Source organism: Vigna unguiculata, chromosome 1 (assembly GCF_004118075.2).
Source record: "Vigna unguiculata cultivar IT97K-499-35 chromosome 1, ASM411807v1, whole genome shotgun sequence".
Taxonomy (NCBI): Eukaryota; Viridiplantae; Streptophyta; class Magnoliopsida; order Fabales; family Fabaceae; genus Vigna; species Vigna unguiculata.
The window spans coordinates 35,385,305-35,403,270 of record NC_040279.1 but is presented as its reverse complement, the minus strand read 5'-3'; the positions used below and the strand labels follow the sequence as shown (position 1 = coordinate 35,403,270).

The 17,966-nt window shown below is 35.0% G+C and overlaps 2 protein-coding genes across 5 annotated transcripts; both read left to right on the top strand.

Annotated features, from left to right (window-relative positions):
* Positions 1-670: 670 nt before the first annotated feature.
* On the top strand, positions 671-5,835 carry LOC114183675 (serine/threonine-protein kinase D6PKL1). Of its 3 annotated transcripts, none has more exons than XM_028070791.1 (3): positions 671-1,002; positions 1,883-3,882; positions 4,862-5,835. In XM_028070791.1, the coding sequence occupies exons 2-3, from the start codon at positions 2,114-2,116 to the stop codon at positions 5,703-5,705; spliced, it is 2,613 nt and encodes an 870-aa protein (XP_027926592.1). In that variant the 5' UTR covers positions 671-1,002; positions 1,883-2,113; the 3' UTR covers positions 5,706-5,835. The 3 variants fall into 3 exon arrangements, with proteins under 3 accessions (XP_027926592.1, XP_027926583.1, XP_027926600.1); XM_028070782.1 differs by having other exon boundaries at positions 1,880-3,882; XM_028070799.1 differs by lacking the exon at positions 671-1,002 and adding an exon at positions 1,065-1,387.
* A 939-nt stretch (positions 5,836-6,774) lies between these two features.
* On the top strand, positions 6,775-17,526 carry LOC114184050 (BTB/POZ domain-containing protein FBL11). 2 transcript variants are annotated; one of them, XM_028071287.1, is made up of 19 exons: positions 6,775-7,013; positions 7,125-7,175; positions 7,290-7,410; positions 7,550-7,691; positions 7,830-7,879; positions 8,468-8,556; positions 8,636-8,741; positions 9,989-10,025; positions 10,128-10,279; positions 11,892-12,453; positions 12,557-12,835; positions 13,395-13,540; positions 14,110-14,457; positions 14,867-15,110; positions 15,494-15,549; positions 16,183-16,263; positions 16,730-16,774; positions 16,874-16,942; positions 17,215-17,526. In XM_028071287.1, exons 1-19 carry the CDS (start codon positions 6,835-6,837, stop codon positions 17,392-17,394), a joined length of 2,937 nt encoding a protein of 978 aa, XP_027927088.1. In that variant the 5' UTR covers positions 6,775-6,834; the 3' UTR covers positions 17,395-17,526. The 2 variants fall into 2 exon arrangements, with proteins under 2 accessions (XP_027927088.1, XP_027927096.1); XM_028071295.1 differs by lacking the exons at positions 15,494-15,549; positions 16,183-16,263; positions 16,730-16,774; positions 16,874-16,942; positions 17,215-17,526 and having other exon boundaries at positions 14,620-15,110.
* Positions 17,527-17,966: the final 440 nt, after the last annotated feature.

The following is a 17,966-nucleotide window of genomic DNA, read 5'->3' as shown; positions in this document are numbered from 1 at the left end:
TAAAAATATTAGTAGTAATTTCAAAAGAGATCATGGGGAGCAACATGATGAACACTATGATTCAGTTTTTCCTCGGGAAAAGGGAAAACCTGTTTCTTTACAGCTTTTCATTTCTCATTTGACTGCAAATTCATTTCTTTCAAATTACGGCTCTTCCACCAGTGTGAAATCAAATCACGAACCACTTCATGCTAATTAACAATCACCAATTAATTAATAAAGTTAAAATTAAAGACAATGCTTAAACCCAACGAGAAGGCAATCACAGAAAGTTGACATCTTTTTTGCTGAACTAAACAATTGGTAATGGGGTATGAAACACTTTCACGACATCAATAATTAACATCCAAATTACGCGTCGTACGTTTTTTATAAAGTTGTTATTGATTAAACAGACCACATCGGATACTATGAATTGTGTTTTAAATTTTTGATTTTGAAGCAATGCAATTATTGTATGGTGCAAGGTGTGTCTGAGATGGAAAAAAAAATGTAGGAGAAGACAAATCTGAGAACTGAGATATTATTTAAATAAAGAGCCAAAAAAGAGTGATGGGAAACCTTGATCCTTTATTAAATTCCCACCATACCCTTCATACATTGAACAGTACATTCTCGCATGTGTCTTTTCAACAATTTCGGTTTCATAAATGAAGAATTTATGTAGCAGTATTTATTCACACTTTCGAATTTTGATTTTATTGTAGCATGGGTGGGTCCTGTCTGCACAAAGCAATCAGTGCCATTGCTGAAAACGGAACAGAAGCATATTACTACGTTCTGTTCTGCATCTCTCTCTATAACCTTTCCACCACAACCATTTCATCCGCGCTTAGGGTTTTTTCCTTTTCTTCTCCTTCTTCTTTTTCCCACTTTCTTTTCACCGTTTAAAGCTGCTGCGTCAATGTGTCATTCCATCTTCGCCTTTGCTTCATCTCGCTGCTACTGCTTCTTTCCGATCGCATTTGCTTCATTTTAAATTCTGACTCCTCCAACCAATATGTATGCGTATTTCTTTCTCTCTCTCTCTTTATCTATCTGAGGTGAATATTGTCTGCCTATACCGTACATCTTTGCAGATTTCGACCTTTTTCTTTTTGCGGTTCGAGTTATTTTACTTTTCAGCTGCTTTGGATTTTAATATGTGAAAAAGGATTTCTAGTTCGAGTTCATGTACTTGTGTGTGTGTGTGAGAGAGAGTTCGTTTTGGTATTTTTGTTTTAATTTTTTTGGTGAGGTTTGGTGTTGGGACCATTTTTTTTGGGGATGGAGATAGATCCTAAGTTCACAGGACCACCCCCTCCTTTCGTAATAGGGTAATGTGATTGTGAAAAGCAACAAAAAACTGGCTCACGGCTTCGCCTGGCTCTGCATTTCTCCTGATCTGGTGATTGTTTAGTTTTATGAACACTTTTAGAAAGATAAGAGAATAAAACAATGCTTCTCTGTTGTGATTCTTTTTGGAGGGGGTTGTCTTAATGGTTTAAATAACAACAAAGGGCTTCGATTTGAGTGTTTTTACCTCAGTCTGGGGTCCAATGAGAAGCAGTAAGAGATGTTGTTAGGAGTAATAGTTGAGGCATATTATGAATAGCAACGAAAAGTGTTTTGTTTATCTTTACTTGAGTATATAGTTATTTGGCTCTGATTGTTTTCTTCTTAGGGCTTGTTTGGTGGTGGGGGAAGGGGTGGGAATTTTGGAGGAAGTGGAAGGGAGAATAATGGGATTATGCAAAGTTAAATAATATTTTTCCATACACTTATGGACTTCTTGCATTGTCTTTCAATTTCGTTTCATTCCCTTTCTCTTACTTATTAAATTAATTTTTTCGTACTATTTTCTTTGTTTGCTGATGCCTTCAAATGTTGGCCCTTATAGCAGGGTTTCAAATGTCATGTAGCTGGTAAACAGAGTGAATGTACCATTCAGACTTCAATTTTTATCTATCTAAAGAATGGTTTTGATGCCGGGTTCTCTTTCCTTGGATTTTGAGTTTATGGTGTATGATATACGTGAAGTGAACTAGTAGTGAGACTTGAGCATGGCGAATCAACGTTTATGTGTTGCCTCTATATTATGAAAAGGTACGTTAGCTGAGCATTTAGTCCAGTAATGGGTTCATTCTCAGGCACTTCCGAAATAGTTGAGGCAAGGGAGGAGCTGAATACAAGGAAAGCTCCTGGGATTTATCGGTACAATTCTGAGTGTAGCACGTCTGAGAAAAGTCACAAACTTTCGATGCTGAAACTCGGATGCAAGGATGATCTAGACGATGATATTAATAAGCTGTTTGAATCAATTGCTCTTAAGTCTTCGTCAAGGGATCTGGGTCTTTTACAAGACGGCACAAGTCCTAGACTGAAAAGTGCGTTAAAAAAGCCAATTACAATGGGTGTTCCTCGGTCCCCAAGAGTTGGGGCTTCTGAGCCTGTTAATTTAAAGCAAGCATTAAGAGACCTTTGCATATCTAAGGCATCGGAAATGGCCGCTATGAAGAGATTATCAAAGTCAACAGCTTCTCCAAGAATATCTGAAGTTGGGAAGATACAGACATTGTACAATTCAGTTGTAGTTGAAACCAATCGACCTGGGCCTTCCTCTGTTGAGAGCAAGGAGCGTCAAATTGAAGTAGCTCTTGTGCCAGAAAAAAGTAAGTCCCTTTCATTGGTGAAAACCTCTCAATCTTATCAACCTGCCCAAATCGCATCGTCGAGCCGAAACATTCATTCGTCTCGGCAAATTGCTGTTGCCACCACTCAATATGATTCTGGGACTTCATTGATACAAAGTGATTTGGCATGCCCATCTAGTAAAGTTGGAATTCAGTCACAAAGAGTGGTACCTGTTGAAACAGAAGAACAAGCATCTGCCTCTTCATCTTCTCTTCCTAATACAATTGGAAGCAAGCTAGAGGTGCCCAAAAATGCTTCTTCCCCTAAAAAGTTGGGTAATAAAGCATGTGTGTCAAGTAACGGGAAAAAAGGTAGGTCGCAAACTGAATCTTCATCTACTTCTGCAAATGGCAACAGAGTTAACAAACTGCCACGCCATGCCCCCCGCACTGTTAAATCAGTCATCAAGAACAAGAATCTGACTAAGAAGAAACTAAAGGAGGATTCGGGTTCTGCTTTATGTGGTCCTATGCCCAATGTAGTTAAGAAGCCAGTTCCTGGTACGCCTCGGCTAATTTGTGAGAGATGTAGATGTGCTTTAGAAAATACAAGTGAAGAAAAAAACCAAGATGCTGTGGCATTGGACTCTACCAGTCCTGGAAATGGAGTAAACAAGAGTAATGTACAGTCCGGCTTAAACAAACCTGGTTTGGTGCTAACTGGCGGTAATAAAAGCAAAACAGTTGCAAAAGTCAAGAACTCCAAGTTGAAAGAGCAACTTGAATTTTCGCAAAGCTCTAAAAGTAGTCAAGGGGAGTACAGTAGTAGTACAAGTACCAGTGATGAGAGCAATGTAAGTGGCTCAAGTCGTAGCACTAGGCCTCACATGTCAAAAGATGTCAGATGGGAAGCCATACGACATGTTCAAATGCAGCATGGAGTCTTGAGCTTGAGAAACTTCAATCTCTTGAAGAAGCTTGGTTGTGGAGACATTGGGACCGTATATCTTGCGGAACTAATTGGCACAAGCTGCTTGTTTGCTATTAAGGTCATGGACAATGAATTTTTGGAAAGGAGAAAGAAAATGCCTAGGGCTCAAACTGAAAGAGAAATACTAAGGATCCTGGATCATCCTTTTCTTCCCACAATGTATGCACAATTTACATCAGATAATCTATCGTGTCTTATCATGGAGTATTGTCCAGGAGGAGATCTTCATGTTCTACGGCAGAAGCAGCTTGGTAGATGTTTTTCAGAGCCAGCAGCAAGGTAAGATACTAAGAGCAAGTGTCCAGTAATATATTAGGATTTTATTTTCTGTTTGGTCAGAAGTTATATGCAACGACTCACACACTAAATTTTAGGCGTTCAATAAATGATATGATTTCTCAACTGCTCAAGTATTTCCTGGCATAAACGAATACATCTAATTTGCTCAATTATTCTTGCAGCGCTTGTGATCATTCTCGTGTTATGTAATGCATATATGTCCTTATCTGATGTATTAATAAGTTTTGGACACGTTTCTTTTGTATAGTATATTACTTTACTGCGGCACTATACTGAATATGATTCTATGCGTTTTATGTTGCTGCTTTAATTAAGAAGGCTTCTGCGTTTTATGTTCCCTCGTAAATCATAACAGTTATGAAATAAACTCAGTAGTTGTTTCATTGATTGTGCTCACTTGGAATTATCCATTCTTTGTCGATCAAAACTCTGTTCCTTATAAATTTGGTAGATTTGAAACTCTTAGACAATAAAAGTATACGGACCCTTACCTGTTCTCAATAAATAGAAGAGGTTCTGTTAAATATATTTTAATAATTTATTGTGTTTTTTATTTAACTTGAACGGTTAAAATAAAAACCAACCAACATTGTTCTAATAAAATCGTATCCATGAGTTGGGGTTTACTGACCAGCAAGGCTTTTATTGCTATGTTCTCTGTTTGCTATTGTGCAACTTGGTTGTGCATTGTGCCACGTATTTCCTTTGCCTATGCCTCAGTTAGCTATGATCTCCCTGTTGTACCCACCTACTGAATCTCCATCCTCTCAATGTCATATTTCTAAAACCTTGCAGTATTCTCCAATAGTCTGACCTCCATTTTTGAGTTCTCTTTCTTTACGTTGACAAAGGCGATATTGTTTGAATTACTGATTATTACGGTAATAGTTTCTTTCCTCAGCATAAAGTGGTAACATCAATTGAATATTTCTGAAACTTACGTATATGTATCGTGCAGGTTCTATGTTGCCGAAGTCCTTCTTGCTTTGGAGTACTTGCACATGCTTGGAGTTGTTTACCGTGATTTGAAACCTGAAAACATTCTTGTTCGGGAAGATGGCCACATTATGCTCACAGATTTTGATCTGTCCCTGAGGTGTGCTGTAAACCCAACACTTCTGAAATCATCTTCTGATGTCGACCCTGCAAAAATTTCTGGTCTAAGTGTGCAATCAAGTTGCATTGAACCATTCTGCATCGAACCATCTTGTCAAGTTCCATGCTTCAGCCCAAGATTCCTACCTGCGGCTGCAAAAACAAGGAGATTAAAAGCTGATCCTTCTGCCCAGATCAGATCATTGCCACAGCTAGTGGCCGAGCCCACTGATGCAAGATCAAATTCCTTTGTTGGTACACATGAATACCTGGCTCCTGAGATCATCAAAGAAGAGGGACATGGAGCTGCAGTTGACTGGTGGACATTTGGTGTTTTTCTCTATGAACTTTTGTATGGTAGAACACCCTTTAAAGGTTCTAACAATGAAGAAACATTGGCCAACGTAGTGATGCAGAGTCTTAGGTTCCCTGACCACCCATTTGTTAGTTTCCAAGCAAAGGATCTGATTAGAGGGTTGTTGGTTAAGGAGCCTGAAAATCGTTTGGGTTCAGAGAAAGGGGCTGCTGAGATTAAACAGCATCCTTTCTTTGAAGGCCTTAACTGGGCCTTAATTCGTTGCGCTGTCCCTCCAGAACTTCCAGACTATTATGATTATGGAGTTTCAGACATGATTAACTCACAGGTTAAGGGTGCTAAGTACTTAGAGTGTAAAGTAGGAGAGCGTGTAGAATTCGAGTTGTTTTAAAGACATTGCTTTCTATTGAAAATGGCATTCATGTTATGGATTCTCATTTATGGCTCCCTGTCAGTGTCGAGATGTAATTTATTTGTAAGCCTTAAGCTTAACAGCCTTGTTGCGAATAAGTTTTATATCATGATTTCTTGCATTAGGAAGTTAGAGATTAGGCACTAGGAAGAGGTTCATGTCATATGGCAACTCTACGGTTAATAATCACATTCTCAAAGATCAAATATTCCAACAAATAAAAAGTCCTATTCCCATATTCCCCGTGTTGACTTGTTAATAAAAGATCCTGCCACTTTAACATCAGACTCCAATATTGAGACATAATGAGATCTGAAATCATTTTTAATCCAAAATTTTAAGGCATCAGAAAAATTTTAAGATATCAGATTTATCAGTCTTTTTTTTTTCTTATGTAATATTTAATTTGGTTAATTATATTTAATGTGAGAATTACACTCTTGATTAGATCACTTGAACAAATTTATAGTCGCTATTGTTGTTTTACTTCAGGGTTTGAAAAAGGCAAATCCTAACCTCTAGAAGAATGATAAGTGGTAGAGCTCCATTTTAAAATGTTTCTATCAATTTAGCGGTGAATGGTAATGAAAATAAGCCAAGTAATCTTTGATTTTGCTACTGTGGGATGAGGACGTTGTGCTCTCCATTTTGAAATGCACCTATCATTTTAATTATTTATTTTATTATAATATATCGTAATAGAAGTATCTCCTTTTTCATGTTTTTAAATAATTTACTTTCCATTTTTAAAACTTTTGTTACCTTTATTTATACTTAATAGTTATGGAAAAAAACAATAAAATTTATTCTATGAAAGTTAGATTTGATGCTCAACATGTGTAATCTCATGTGTGATACTAATATATAAATGAAAAACAAATCATACAAATCAGTTATAAAAAATAAAAAATATTTTGGTTTCATCTAATTATATATATATATATATATATATATATATATATATATATATATAATTTCTATTTTTTTATTTCTATTCATTAAAGCATTTTTATTATTATTTGAGTTCTCCTTCAAATTGTCTAAAAACGTTAGGTGTATCTCTCAATTTTCTTCACTTCACTTCACTTGCCGTCTCTTTGTTCTTACAATGGAGGTCTCAGACGAAGACGACGAGCACGTTTTCCTTGTTTGTACTAACACTGATTCAATCCAAACAGCTGAAACCCTAAAGGATGAGATTCTCGTGTCCACCGCTGATATTCTCTCTTGGGATCTCCCAACGATTCTCACTTTTCCGACGATTAAAGTTCAGGCACATTCCAATATGTCCGTCACTTCCCTCCATACACTTTTTCTCATTGAACTCAATTTCACTTAACTTATGCATCCAGTGTCGATTAATTTCCAATTCTTTTCATTCTTGGTACCGATTAACAGGCTCATTGAACAATCTATGTATTTCCGCGGCCTCCTCAGTGGGAACTTCAGGTGCAACATATGTTAACCTCAAACTTTGTTTTCTATCTTCCTCTTCATTGTTTTTACTTTAAATTGATCTCGAGAATCTGCATGCACACACCGTACTTATTGTTACTTCTGCAGTGAATCATGCTTGGGCTCTATCTCTATCAATTGGAATGTGAGCGAATTTTTGCAAATTCTTAAGCATATGTGTGACTGCGTTTTGGATATTACGTTGGATAATTTCTTCCCTCTTTATGAGGTATGCTGTTGGTCAGGCAATATGTGATTGTAGTTTCCGGACTCCTTGTTTTATTTGAGATCATTGCGTTTTGTAACTAATATTTGTCATTTGACAGTCTATTGGCTGATGCAGTTTGTGTTTTTGTTGTATGTCTTAGGGTGCGCTTTATTTTGGAGTGGAATCACTTCTCTTGAAGTGTGAGATGTGGCTTTCTGAGGTGTTCTCACCCGAAGGATTTCAATCTACTCAAATACAAATGGAGGACTTGATCCAAATTTGGAATTTTGGCTCAGATCGTGGTAAAATGTTTTTTTTTTTTTTATATTGGCAATGATTAACTTGCACGTCTGCACTTTTTTTTCCTTTCACTTCTGCTATACCATCACATGGTTCATTCTCAGGTTTTTTCTTTTTCTTTTATGGATTTTCTTTTGCAGCCAGGGACTATATCGTGCACTTATGCATGGGCTACCTAGCAAGAAATTTTGTATGTACTAAACTCTTTCGCTTGATACTGTTGTTATTAGGATAAGATAAATGGGGATATGAAAGGCAATAACCCACTTACCTCTATATATTTCAAGTGAGCTGGTTGAGATAAATTTCTTTTGCTAGTTTGTCGGGAAAATACAATTTGAAGTTCATGTAGTCCGTTGTTAATTTGCATCCTTATCATTATTTATTATCTTTAATTTGAGTAACTACGGATACAAAGTTTCCAACTCCCCTAGTTCACATTTTTATGTGTGTTCTCTTAGAGCTTTTGGAAATTTCCATTTTCAGATGTCAATTGGGTTTATTTCTTTTCTAGTTTTAGAATGTGTAACTGATACAGTAGATTCTTTGTGATGCTTTAAAAGTAGTCTGGGGATTACTTACTGATACAAACACACACACACGCATATATATATATATATATATATATATATATATATATATATATATATATATATATATATATATATATATATATATATATATATATATTTCGGGCTTTTTCTAAGCTTAGTTTTTTGTTCATTTTTTTAATTGTGGATGTTTTTTATATATTTTTTTTCATTTTCTTGTTTTACAGATGTGGGCAAAGCGTAGCGAATTTTTTGTAAAACTTCCATATGACCTGCTGCTATCTTCTGTAAAGCACCCTCAGTTGACTGTTGACAGGTTTGACTGATTTATATATAAAATGACGTCATTCAATACTACATAAATTTTACATTCTAATGCTATAGTATGTTGACAGTGAACTGCATCTTTCTGATGCACTTCTTCTCTGGCTTGAAAGTAACTTGGAAAATTTGGAGAGGCCAATCAAAACTGAAGACAATTGCATCGGAATTTTGAAACAAGTGAGGTTATATGGCTAATTATAGATGTAAAGGCCTTGAATAACTTATAATGGAAATACTTTTGGGAAAAATTGCCATTGTAGATGGTCTTAATGAATCCTACTTTTTTGCATCTTGTAAACAGAAGGATGTTGCTTCACTATGCTGCTGAAACTAGAATATTGTCAACAATGTGCTATTTATTGGCATGGTTACTATTTGTGAGATGTTATGATGGTGTTATAAGAAAAATACAAGCCTCTCCTCGTGTCACTAATTAATCTAGGTCAAATACTGGTAAAATACAATTAGTACAAGCTTAACCAACAACACAATTAACATAATAATAAGAATTGTAAAACATTAAGAATCCTAATAGAGCAACGTAGTTAATGGACAAGTCTCTAAGGCTTTAGGAAAAAGAGAAAACTATTCCGATCATTATTCCTTTAGTAACACTTACACCCATCTCTCTTAGTTTCCGGACCTACATCCGCCAAAGGCAAACAGTGAGTGATAACAGTCATATTTTACTATGAAGGAATATGTATTTAAAATAATTTAGGGTTATGAGTGTAATGTTTTTCAAACAATCAAAGGGAATTGGTGTAGGGATCCAAAAATGAGGGATATTACGAGAAATTTGACAAAATCTCAATTGGTGTTACTATAATTTACTCAGACTTTTGGAAGGTGGTTTGCACGTTACTGTAATGTAATGTAATTTAAATAAAGGGGGTTGGTGTAATTTAATCTCAAAAAATTGTGTAACATATTCAGGACCTTGTTGGAGTAAAAATTTTTACTGATGCATACAGATAATAACAAGCATTTACAGAAACTGGGGGGATTCAAATGGTGTAACTGACACCTTTCAATCCCTCTCACCCCCAATATCAAGCTTTGGTTTAAAAGGCTGCAACAGGCTCCTTCCTCTGCCTCTCACCTCCGATGCTTGAATTATTCTCTATTTTCTCCACATTCCACTTCTAATACCACTCACCTATGCATAGTTATCCCTCAATATATATAAACTTGTGCTGATTTTTTGATAACATGCTGACTAATATTTACATTGATCCACATGTAATTATATTCTCATTAGTATGATGCAAATGTAAATATTTTATCATCTAATTTATTTTGAGAAATAATTATGAATCAATCATGTTCTTAAAATTGTTTGATGCTTTTGCACCTGAAATCTGGCTTTGCCATTGATGACAATTTGGTTTATGCTTATAAGCTTTTTATTTTGGTTCCTACAGATTCGTGTGGGCCTTTTGCCTTTGTGGTTTGCTCTAGGTATACCATTTTCTTGAGCTTTTACATGAAGCACTGAACAGTCTTTATTCTTCATGCAGAAATTCCTAGATGTTGTAAGGTAATTTTTTATTTGTTTAACAGGAAAAAGAAACTCTTTTTATTTTAGACAGCTGGCTGAGGAAAGCCTTGATTCAATTTTCAGACTACTAAATATTGTTCCTATGGGTTCACTGGGTACTTTCAAGTATAGTGACTTGGATCATCTCAGAATTAGGTTGACAGAATATTCTAAGGTACTTCTAATACTTGAAAGCCCTCAATTGTTTTGGCTTTGTTAATTATGTTTCTTAGCTCAAGCTTATGAGCTTTTAATACTTTGGATTTATTGTACCAGAAAAAAAGAAGAAAAAGACGTTAAGAGAACACCGTACTATCTTGTATGAATTTTATTTTATTAATTATTGGCTAATAATTAAGATTGCCTCTATATGATCATTTTTAAGTAGAATTAGAGAATGAACAGGTGATTTCCCTCCATAGCCCACACCAAAAGAATACATGTATAAAATGATACAATCCAAAGATCATCAACATGCAAATTGAGAGACATGTTGCATGTCCTACACCTTACTAACACGGCACGTCCTTGACATGTGTTGGACACACCTGTACAATGTCTAAATAAATAAAAAAATGTATTTTTTAAACTTATTTTCACTTGAATTAGAACTACAGGCTATAGTTTTTTCAATGATTATGAAGGAGGTCACCAACTCTAGACTAGATCTTGTACCTTGAAACAACTTGAAGGTGCTTCCTATCATAGCATTTTTTGAGGCTCATTATTATAGGACATAACTAGTTGTTTTAAGAAGTATGTTTCATCTTCTTATTTGAGGATTTTTTTGAAGATTGCATTGAAAAATGGCTTCTCACTCCCTCCTATCTCAGTATTCTTTTTGTGAAGGTTATTTTCATTTGAAATTATGAATCTTAACTTTATTTTTATAAGGTGAATTATAATTTTCAATTCAATTCTCAACATATGTATATATGTGTGTGTGGTGTCACAATGTCCTATATTTTTTACATTAGTTATCTCCCTGTGTAAATGACATGTTTGGTGTCAGAGTTAAAGTCAATACTTCATAGACACTATTATTCATTTCCTTTGATGGTATGGAAAAAAGTACAAATTGAACGTGATGAGCTCATTACTTGACCAGATTGGCATTTCATTGACTAAAGTTAGCTTTTTCTTTCATCTTATGTTAAGAGATCCACAAAACATTGTAATGACCAAATAGGCATTTAAGTATTATTGTTGTGTAACTTTTATGTATTTCATGATAGGGATGAGAGGATTTGAATCCGTGACATTTTGTACCCAAAACAAACGTGTTACCAAGCTGTGCTGCATCCCTTTTCCTTCTGTTTCTAGTGTTATATTGTGAAGAATCTTTGTATTGTTTTTCACATTTTTCTCTGTTGACTTTGTTAATTATGATTGGTTCCTTCTGATTCATGGTTTCAGTATTTGCAAGTGCTATTCAAATGCATTGTGTTGTCTTATGCCTTTTTGGATGACTTCTTCATAAGAATTTTAGGAAAGAAAAATATGAAGAAAAAAAGGAAGTTGACATTTTCATAAATTAAAATTAACTTGTGTATAAGCTAATTTATAGAGGCTCTCTCATGTAACTTCTCTAAATTTTTATTTTAACTTGCGCATAAGCTAATTTTAGCTTATGGATAAGTCAATTTCATTTTTTTTCTTAGTATTTTTTCTCTCCTAGATATTCTTATATCTTAGCCAATTTGTCTTCTAGTTGTTTGCAAGGAGTATGTGATGTTATATTAAGAATGCTATCATGCTTTTGTAACATAAGTTTCCATTGCATGCAGAAAGTGAACCTTTCTGGTTGCCCGCAAATACCATCTACTATACTTTGTCTGTCACTCATCCCTCAATCATATTTAACAGATCCCATGCAAGAGAAGATTATAGAAAAGTTGTTTTTTAATTGTAAACATCCTGTAAGAGATAGATGGGTGTTCCCACAAAATCTGTCAGAAGAAACCTTGACCTTTGAAGCAGTTCAGGAGGTGGATATCTCTAAGTGTCGAAATTTGCATGTTGAACATGCTGTTGATTGCTTCCGCAAGTCCTTTCCTTCTTTAAGAACATTGAAAGCAGGTTATCTTTTGAACATTGGGACAACCAGTTTCCTTCAGTTATTGGAGAAATGTCCGTTGGTTTGTGAAATTGACATGACTGTTGATATTACTCCACTGATACCAGCATCAGTTACAGTTTTATCCTCTAGTCCCGCTGAGGTACAGCCAGTACCAGAGAAGACCTCTAGTGCTAAATATCAAGCAGTGCAAATCATGTCATTTAATGAATTTGGACCTCCTCTTTCTAATGTTACAAAACTCACATTGGATGGAAGAACTGATGTCAGTGGTAAGAGTTTTTTTTCTGGTGAAAAGCTTCATTTTGAATCTATCTCTTTTTCTAGTCTATGCTTGTGCCCATGTTAACCTATAATAATTCTTTTTCCTGCCAGATTTGGGTCTCCATTACATCTCCAAATTATGTGTTTCATTGTGTCACCTGAATATTAAAGGATGCATTTCTGTTACTGATATTGGCATATCTGATCTCATTTCCACGTGTAAAAAACTTAATTCAATTGTGGTTTGTGATACTTCATTTGGGATAAATGCTGTTCAAGCTCTTTGCTCAGCTATTTCTGATAGTGGCAACACCTCTCTACATTCTAGAGATAAGCGTTTGAATTCTGTGGTGTCTAATTTTGAAACATTACACATGGGTGGCTGCCAGGGTAAGTTGTATTCCTTTTTCTTATTTGAGTCAACTTCCATAATGAATCTGTAAATGCTTGGCTTGTATAAAATTTCAAGAAGTACCATTTACTTAATAATACTAACTGCAGATGTTTTTGACATTCGAAAGAAGCTAGGGCATTGTGTGACTTGGATAAAGTTTTATTCAAACAGAACGATGGACTGATAAATGATAATGATTTAACATACCTATTTTTTCATGAAAACTTTTGATACATGCATACATTAGTTAGGTTACAATTATGTTACTATTGCTTTGGATCACCCTTATAACCTCTTCACATGCTAGCTCTTCAGTCCAACAGTTTTTTGCTTTATTTTCAAGCTTTTTTAACTTTTCTGTGGTAAAAGAAATTCCTGTAGTGATAACCTCATGAATAATTTTTGTTTGAATCAAATGTAATAAGGGACCAAATCATGCTTTATAATTGAAAACAACTTGTACAACACCTAGTACTGTTGTTTTGAGAGGAGTGCTTTACATTTTTAGAAATTTCTGTTTATGTTAAAGAAAAATGATAAATGGTTGTTTTATAGGTGTTTCAAAGTCATCTCTAATCGAGCTTATGTCTCAAACGCAAGTTTTGAAGAGTTTATGCCTGAGAGGAACTGATCTGGTTGACCAGGCACTGTATAATTTTGTAGGTTCTTCCTTGGAGATGCTTGATATTTCAAATACTAAGGTTTGTCATCAAGTTTATAGACTTGCATATTTTTTCTTTATCTTTGCAGTTGGCAATAGAAGTTGTTGATGTTATTACTGAAACTTAAATGCTAGTTCAAGTTTAAGGTTGTGTGGTTTGAATGCTTGCTCCATTCTATGTACAATAGCAAGTTTATTTCGGCTGTAGAGATGACTTACAGGGCCAGTTTCTACCTAAAATAACTAAGCATGATGTATATTATATACCTCCTTTAATTGTATAAGCATTGGCTAATAAACAAGTTATATCTTTCTCATGTTGAATTCTAACTGTTGTTTTGGATGCTTTCACTACAAACATTATAACCTTTATGTTTCCATCAATGGGATAAGTTATTCAAAGTTTCTTCTTAGTTGTTCAATTTCATCGCCTCTAGTTTAACTATCCTTGTGTTCAAATATTGTATGCTTAACTGATATTTTATGCATGTTATTGTACAATAAGCTACCATTATGTCATACAACATCCCCCAAGAAAATTAAATTGATATATGCAGGGAGGGACATTTTGGGTTACTGAGACAATTTCTTATTTTTTTGGAATTGCAGATTTCTGGGGCTGCATTAACTCATGTTATTCAAGGAAATCCAAGTTTAAAGTGTCTGAAAGCAAGAGACTGTCGAAATTTGTTTCCTGGAGACAGTTGTACTGAAAAAAGGGAATCTGATTTACCCTCTTTGCATGAAAAACTACATGCTGAGTTAGGAAAAATGAATAGATTGGAAGAGATTGAGTTTGGATGGGGCTTTTCTTTCATCTCTTTTAGTTCTCTGGAATCTGCACTGATGTCATTAAAGGCCATCAACATTGGTTTAGGTGGAATGCTAGGTGAAGATGCTTTGAAACGGTTACCTGCAATCTGTCCCTTGCTAGAAACAATAATCCTTCATTTTCAGGTGATGATCACCTTCCCTGTGATTTGAGGTTCTTAAATGTTCCCTAAAGAATATAGAAAAATTATTTTAATGGATCAAAGTTCTGAAAAACAATGAAGAAACTTTTTCCTTTAGCTAATTTAGTGGTTAAACTTTTCCATTTGGCATCTACACTCCATGAAGTTCCATCATTATTGCCTCCTCCAAGCATTCCACCAGACGAGTCCAGGTTTTCACCTTGAATTAGTTTCATCAGTTATAGCTAAAATGTTGTCTTTCTGATTCTTCTTGTATCAATGTGTAGGAGATGCATGTTTCTTACATTAACTATTATACTTTACTCTATGTATAGTTGTGCTTTCAGTTCTTAGATGCTGTATCGCATTTCTAAAATTGTTTCCCTTTATTTTGGGTTTCTTTTTTTTTACAGGTAATATCTGATATAATTGTGATGAACTTTTTTGCATCCCTGAAAAACTTGCAAGTATTAGCCATGTGCTATTGTTTTGGTGATATATCCATGTCAAGCTTCAAATTCCCGATGCAAAATCTGAGAAAGTTGAGGCTTGAAAGAGTAACCCCTTGGATGACAAATGATGATTTGGTCGTTCTAACTCAAAACTGTAGAAATTTGGCTGAGCTTTCATTGCTTGGGTGTTCTCTTCTTGACTCAGGTTAGGATTAATTAGTCTAATGATTATTAGGGGGATTAATTAGTCTAATGATTATTAGGGGCATGTGACTATAGCACATGATTTTGTATCATTATCATATGCCTCTAATTTGATGAAGTCTTATCCTCTATATAATATTGCAAACAGGAACAGCCTCTGCCATTTTGCTGATTGTTTTGTTGTCTATTGCTATTTAGAATTCTCTGGTTGTCGGTAACAATTAGAAAAAAGAAAATGGAAGATTAAAGGAGGGAGGGGACAATAACAATTTACTGAATTTTGTCTTGTACAATTTAAGTTATAGTATTTTGGCCACTGCTAATTTAATCAACCAGTAATCACTTCTATATTTGTCGATGACTCAATGCTAGTTCTCATTGCAGACTCTCTACAGATAATTTCGTGTGGGTGGCCAGGCTTGGTCTCTATTCATTTAGAGGTTTGTTGATTTCCCCACTTTAGAAAAACATAGAATTATCTCTGACATGGCTATAACATGTTTATGCGCAGACCTTTTTTACATAATGTGAATATGTTGGCTAAATGAGTGTCTTAGAAACCAAGCAATATGCGTGTCCTAGAAACCAAGCAGCTGTCATCTCCTGGCCTAGAGTAATTTTGTAAGAATGAATAGTTTTTTTTTTTCCTGCTGGGAAGTGAAAGAATAAACCTATCTCCCATTATTGGTAACTCAAAGTTGTTCTGCTGAATTTGACATAGAGACTGAGTACCAATCCTGTGTTATGGTAATTGTTACTTTTTAATTTGTTTTTATACATCAAATACTTATTGTTTAGAGAATGCGTATGATCATAGTTACCACATTGTTTCATGAGTACGAAAAAGAGCGAATTGGCATGGAAAGAGAGTCCTTACCTCTGTATTGCATTTAACATGGATGTAGGAAAGAATAACAATAATAGTACAACTGTAGTACTGCAATGTACAGAATAATAATAAAATAACTGATGCTAACATTTCAACAATGAGATTCTTTGGTTCTAAAACTTTATCACGCTACCCTCTAGGTTTCTGTAATTAAATTTTAATTGCAAGTATGCATACTTTTTAGGACTGCGGAGAAGTAACAGCTAATGGGGCCTCTGCTCTTCTTGACTGCAAAGCTCTTGAAGATATCCTGCTGCGTCATAATGTGAGCTTTCTATACATTCAATTTTTTTGTTCTAAAATGAAATGAGACATTTTACACTCCAACACATGGTATTTGAGCCTTGTTCTCAATTTTTTTATTGCTGTACACATTATTCTTCCAGCAATATTCTTTATTTATTTCTATTTAGAAGGCCTAAACATTCTGATTGGCGATTATGTGAATCTTGATTCTTTCTGATGATCAAATAAGGACTGCACATGAGATTATAAGTACAATTGGAAACAAATATGCCCTATTCTTTCTGCTCTTTGAGACACTTTTTGCTACGCATCTGAAGTATGAAATAATATACTTATGCGTCTTTGACTATTAAGATAATACTAAATTATGTTAAAAATCTTAATTCTCAGCTTTCATCCAGCTTTCTGAAAAAAAGCTAATATTTGCTTTATGAATCCCTCTGGAGACCATATATTGAAAGTTGAAACTGTAATCTACTATGCAGGGCCCTGGGCTATGCAGAAACTTCATTTGTTATGCTGCTTCAGAGGTTGCACTTTGCTTAGACGTGTTTATTTATTATTTTGTATTTTGTAAATGTGGGGAAACTAATATTTAGATGTTGTATCTTCTGTCATAACTATAACAGATGCCATTGCTTCGAAAATTGTCACTGGATATATGCGATGCAAGGGAAGGCGATTTTGACATTCCAAATGTAAGTAGCACCATTCCTATGCTATATTAGTTGTTTTACTAGTTCTTGAGTTGTCATCACAATCTATGGAGAATTATTATAGATGTGCAAGTCTAGTGGCTCTAATTCATCCTCTCATTTCTCATCCCATCATACTTCCATTTTTTGATGCAATTTATATTGAGTGGTAAATTTGAGGCAGTCATTTTAAGGGTCAGTACATCTTCAAGGGCACCATGGACTGAAAAAATATGTTTAACCAAGGGATATTCTAATTTTTTTATGTTCTGCAGTATGCAGGCAGATACTTTTTGAGTACCTTAAAAATAGCAAGATGCAAATCTCAGAGATGTGCATTTAATAACCCAGCCTCTACCTCAGGGGCTCGCAGTAGATCAGTGCATATGGAAACGCTGGTGCTCGTGTGGAACAGCAGAGATCTCATCAGAACAGTGGTGAAGGAAAGGCTTTAGTAATCTTAGAATTGTGCTCATATTTATGCATTTATTATTTATTGTATCAAGTAGAGCTAGGTATATGGATAAGGCAGTCCACAAAATGAAAAACTCAAGAAATTCGTATTTCAAATGGATTATTTTTACCAAGTTTCTACCTCCTTCGCATAACCTATGGATTTGATAAAAGACAAAGGAAAATTAAAAGTATTGCTTTAAATGTAAAATTTTACTTATTTTAAAAGTACGTGTTTAATAAAAATTATTTATGTAAAATGGTAGCATAAGTAGCTTACGACTCTTATTGTTAGATAATAACTATAGTTCAAACCTTTTTAAGCTCTATATAATGTGAGTGATGCAAATTTTGTTGGGGTGTTCCAGACCCCAAAAAAGTACGGTGGCTTCTTCTTGTACATCCAAGTAGGGGTGGCAATGCGGGTAGGTCTGGTCTGCATAAGGCCCGCACAATGCGGGCTGGCCCGCCCCGTCTCGCATAAAATATGCGAGCTGAAAATACTGGCCCGTCCCGCATACTTCTTGGCCTGCGGACCTACGGGTCGGCCCGCTTTTTTTTTTTTAATTTTTTA